The following is a 4,934-nucleotide window of genomic DNA, read 5'->3' as shown; positions in this document are numbered from 1 at the left end:
TTGGTGCATGGATTATGTTAAATGTTCTCCCTTCTCAAAGTAATTCCAAAAACTAATATTTCAAAATTTTAGCTTAGCTTTGGTTTTCTCAAGGGCTATTATTGGCCTCCAATCCTCCCTTCCTGCTAGTTTGACCATAAGCTATCTAAAATAAGTTCATACATAACTCGCTTGGAAAAAGAACGATCTCTTCAAACTTTGATAGGTGTCATTCCGCTCTTGTGGGCCTTTTATCCTATATTTGGGTGTCATACTATGCCATATGGGCAGCTTTATACTATATTTTGGTGTTCCCACATTGGCTCCTTTCTCCTATATCTAGGTGTCACGCTATTGCTCCCTTTCTCCTATATATTAAAGTGGTACCAACTCTCGAGTGAGTAGGACTGAAGACTGGAGCGGACATGTGCGCGAGAGTTTAGAAGTTAGAACTAAGAAGAACATACTGCTGCTCACAGAGACAACGCATGTCCAAATTTGCACCATATTTATGACGGGTCCGCCATGCTGAGAAAGTGGTCCGAATTTCGCAATGAATGCTAAGACATGGTGGTGGATTCCTTGCCTTCCAGGAAGGGGATAAATAGACAAACGGACGACGGGCAAGGGCAACCAATAGCCCTTGCGAGAGAGAGAGAGAGAGAGAGAGATCAGAAAGAATCAGAGTTCTGTGTGTGCGCGCCGTGTGTACTGAGTAGCATTTGCGGATGGGGAAATTTGCCGGAGATGATCAGTCTCCAGTTGTTCCAGCGTTGCTCACCCCTTACAAGATGGGGCCCTTCAGCCTCGCCCACCGGTAACTTATGATCTCCCTCCAGCAGGAAGTAATACACTATATTTGTAAGGTGCTGTGTGTGTCTCTCTCTCTCTCTCTCATGATGATTATGGTCGATGTACTAGAGTGGTGATGGCGCCCATGTCGCGGATGCGGTGGACGAGCTACTCGGAGGCGCAGCCGCACGTGCAGGAGTATTACTCCCAGCGCGCCTCTCCTGGCACCCTCCTCATCACCGAGTCTGTCGCCATCTCCGACACCTCCCAAGGGTTGGCTGTGGTTCTCTCTCTCTCCCTCTCTCTCTATCTCTCGCTCGCTCGCGCAGAAATTTAAGCTATGCTATGGATGTTGTTGGCAGGCAACCATACTCCCCTGCTATTTATGAATCGTCCCACGTCGAGGCATGGAAACCTATTGTGAAAGCAGTCAAGGAGAAGGGAGCCATTTTCATATGCCAACTATGGCATGTAGGGCGTGTTTCCAATTCGGGTACGACTAGCAGCTCTGCGTAGTCATATTGCCGATCCAGCTACACTTTCACATTACGTACACCTCCCACTTACTTAAAACTAGCAATTACGTAGGATTGCGCGCACGCACTCGCTCTCTCTCTCTCTCTCTCTCTCTCTCTCTCTCTAATTTTATGCTGAGGTCCAATTCTGAAAGTCTATTCGGTTGCTCTAATTTGTCATTATATGTACAGCCTATCAACCAAATGGCGATCCACCATTGTCATCTACCAATAAGAAGATAAAGAGCCCCCCACCTTGTGTGATGCCGGATGGTACGCTAGGAGAGTTTTCACAACCACGTCCCCTAGAGTTGAATGAGATACCTTTGGTGGTGCAACATTTCCGCGATGCAGCCAAGAATGCCATTCTCGCAGGTGGGGACTTGCCATATTTATCATCATTAACCAAGCAAATGGCTGCATCTAAGAAGTTGTATAGCTTTAAGCCTTCGTAGTGTGTGTAATCGGAAGGTTTTGGATATATGAGAGAATATTGAGAGTATACAAGTGGTATTTCTCTATGCCAATTTTCAATAACAATTTCGTTGGGCCGATCTTATATGAATCCATCTTGATAGACCTAATGGTTTGACGTCATGTGTGAGTGATTACACCCTTTGTTGTTTGAACAGGCTTTGATGGGGTCGAGATTCATGGGGCCAATGGGTATTTGTTGGAGCAATTCATGAAGGATGGGGTTAATGATCGATTGGATGGGTATGGAGGGTCCATGGAGAATCGATGTAGGCTAGCACTAGAGGTGGTGGATGCAGTTGTGGGTGCCATTGGTGCGCAACATGTGGGCATTCGCATGTCACCTTTCACCCCATTCAATGAGGCCGTGGACTCGGACCCCACTACCTTGGGAGTCTATATGGCCCAACAACTTAGCAAGCGCAAACTCCTCTACCTCCATTGCGTGGAGCCACGATATATGGGTCGTGTCCTTATTGATACCCCCCTCTCCCTTCTCCCCATACGCAAGGCCTTCGAGGTTGGCCTCTCTCTCTCTCTCTCTCTCTCTCTCTCTCTCTCTCTCTCTCATTCATTATTGAGATTTGACATATGCATGTGTGCTCACATACATGTAGAATGTGTCACACAGACACACACATACTCTCTCCACACACATACATATATGCACACAAAACTAATGTATTTATATATGCACACGACTATGGATGTATGTGCATACACACATGAAAGTCCCTCACAATGCAGTAGGGTCAATGGGTTGTGCAACTTCTACTAATTGGACTTTCCTAGAGCAAGTTCAAAAAGGAACATGAAGCACACCGTCCCATGCCATTAAGGACAATAAAGATGGTCAACTCACCGATGAGTGATATATATGCGATAGCACTGAAAGGGGGGGAAGCTTTAAATAGTTGGTGACCTTCTATTGTAAGTGATGAGGGTAAAACTATCCTGTTTATTTTATAGCTTCTATTCAATAAAAAATTTCAAAAAAGGAATGGAGTTACCTATATTCATAGGATTCCTTCCAGGAACTCTTTATGGGAAGGGGATAGTTTTAAAATTTTTGGCACTTTTGACATTCCCAACTCTTCATGGGAAAGCCCTCTAAATCTAGATTTTTTATAGTTTCATCTCATAGTACTCTATATGTTTTGCACTTCTTTTAGGCTTTTTCCTTCATTAGGATATGTTGACCTAACTATTTGGATTGAGTTATGTTTACAATTTTTTTGAGATATGTTTCTTGGAACATTAGCTCACTTACATCTTTTCTTTTCTCCACAGGGAACTTTCATTTCTTGTGGAGGCTATGGACGTGAAGATGGGATTGCTGCAGTCGCATCGGGAAACACTGACTTGGTTGCTTATGCAAAATGGTTTCTTGCCAACCCAGACCTTCCTAAGCGGTTTTTACTCAATGCTCATTTGAATGAGTTCAAGCGTGAATACTTCTATGCACATGAACTTGTCAAAGGCTATACTGACTATCCCTTTTTGGAAGAAAGTGAAGAAGGGAAGAAATGAGGCAACAATGCAAACAATAAATATCTTGAGTAGATCGTGTGGATCAAATATCCATCCATTCAAGGGTCAAGTTGCTAGGTATTGCATGTTTTTTTGTCATTTTCCCTTTAGCCAAGTGTGCCAAAAAGGTGGAATCACCATAGAAGAAAGTTTGTAAAAAATCTCAAATCCCAAGTTTGTCACAATATGAGAACATATGGCTTTTTCTTTTCCATGCCCCACACTTGTTAAGAAGTTTATTGACTAGCATTTTGACCTACACTACAACATATGAGCCATATATTGATGTTTAAAGCAAAAAAATTACTAATAAAAATATTCCCCTGTCATCGCTAAACCCATCAATATAGACTTCTCTACAAAATCCTCACAATATACGTTGCTATTTGCATCAATATGCATCGCTATATCTGTGATACAAGTAGCGACACATATTGGGATGCTCGTTATAACAAAAATAGTGATGCATGCAAGTTTTATTTATGAGGCTAATAGCGACAGTTAGAAAGCAAAAAATTTTGAGTGGCAAGGCATAAAGCCTTGCTACCCTTCTATAGCCACCTTAATTTAATTTTCAAGTAGGTACAACATCAGCAAATGATATCTCATAAGACTACATTGATAGATAGGAAGCAAAATCCAAAAGTAGACAGATTTATCAATAAACATTGCAAAATGCGAGTTCATACAAAAGATAAGTAATATCTCGAAAGAATCTTACATAAAATACATAACTTATTGGACCACTGTGCGGATACAATCTACCAATAAGAAAAGTAAGCCCTACTTCTTTGCATACGAGTCTCGAACCTTGTGGGATCATAGTTTGTGATTGAGTGTTGTAAGGAAAACAAAGTAGCACTGTAAGAAATAAGATTATTAGTGCAAGTACTACACCAAATAAGAAAGTGAATATAACTAAAAGAAAACGTATGAAATCCTCCAAATAAATTCTATATCCACCACTCCCAAGATGATGCACTACCCTTGCCTCCAACCATGCCCTCACTGCCTTAGCTACTAACACCATCAACTTTGAGAATTTGTGGCATTCTCCATGAGTCTCTACCAATTCTCTACATCCAATCACTCAGGCTTTGGAGAGGTGCTACTCTTAATTGTCTTGTATGCTATGCGACATATATGCACACATATAGTCCACATCCATCCAACGGAGAACCGATCAGCCCTAATGTAGGTACCAAGAACTACTGGTACAAGGATACAATCACATACTCCTTGGCTCCCTCCGATATGTTTTTTTAATGGTCTAGAATATTGTGCCTAAATATCTAATGGCACAACTTGCTCATATGTGCCATCACCCTCCTCCCCTCAACATTTATGTTCACCACCAGTTTTCGCATCCACCACTAAGTATCCATACCTTGGTAGGATGGATTTAAGATGTGCCCTCTCCCATTTGTGACCAATATCTTAGGCATAATCAAGAGATATTTTTCCGTCTAGCATACCTATAGGGGTGGTATCTCTCAGAGTAGTATTTATAAGGGTGCCATTTGCGGACATCTAAGCAAAACCTAGAGTCACGGGAGTAGACATCCCTATAGGTGTAGCAAATCCTAGATGTGATAAGTGTCCACTCGATCGACGAGATGGAGACATTGCATCGGTGTCTCCATA

The 4,934-nt window shown here is 42.2% G+C and overlaps 1 protein-coding gene across 2 annotated transcripts; it reads left to right on the top strand.

Moving 5' to 3' along the window:
* The first annotated feature begins 608 nt into the window (after nucleotides 1-608).
* LOC148031265 (putative 12-oxophytodienoate reductase 11) lies at nucleotides 609-3,502 on the top strand. Of its 2 annotated transcripts, none has more exons than XM_087684776.1 (6): nucleotides 609-796; nucleotides 901-1,044; nucleotides 1,134-1,264; nucleotides 1,479-1,661; nucleotides 1,919-2,280; nucleotides 3,051-3,502. In XM_087684776.1, the coding sequence occupies exons 1-6, from the start codon at nucleotides 708-710 to the stop codon at nucleotides 3,288-3,290; spliced, it is 1,149 nt and encodes a 382-aa protein (XP_087540902.1). In that variant the 5' UTR covers nucleotides 609-707; the 3' UTR covers nucleotides 3,291-3,502. The 2 variants fall into 2 exon arrangements, with proteins under 2 accessions (XP_087540902.1, XP_087540903.1); XM_087684777.1 differs by having other exon boundaries at nucleotides 721-845.
* Nucleotides 3,503-4,934: the final 1,432 nt, after the last annotated feature.

The sequence above is a fragment of the Lygodium microphyllum genome, chromosome 9, assembly GCF_053477565.2.
Source record: "Lygodium microphyllum isolate KBCC chromosome 9, Lygodium_microphyllum_v1.1.10, whole genome shotgun sequence".
NCBI classification, from domain to species: Eukaryota; Viridiplantae; Streptophyta; class Polypodiopsida; order Schizaeales; family Lygodiaceae; genus Lygodium; species Lygodium microphyllum.
Note: the sequence above shows the minus strand (reverse complement) of the source record. Positions and strands in the feature narration are given on the sequence as shown.

What these genes read in the sequence shown, in the direction of transcription:
- LOC148031265 (XM_087684776.1), top strand. Translation starts at nt 708, where the DNA reads ATGGGGAAATTTGCCGGAGATGATCAGTCTCCAGTTGTTCCAGCGTTG. An exon ending in ATCTCCGACACCTCCCAAGG is followed by an intron (nt 1,045 to 1,133) that starts GTTGGCTGTGGT and finishes TGTTGTTGGCAG; the next exon opens with GCAACCATACTCCCCTGCTA. An exon ending in CAAGAATGCCATTCTCGCAG is followed by an intron (nt 1,662 to 1,918) that starts GTGGGGACTTGC and finishes TTGTTTGAACAG; the next exon opens with GCTTTGATGGGGTCGAGATT.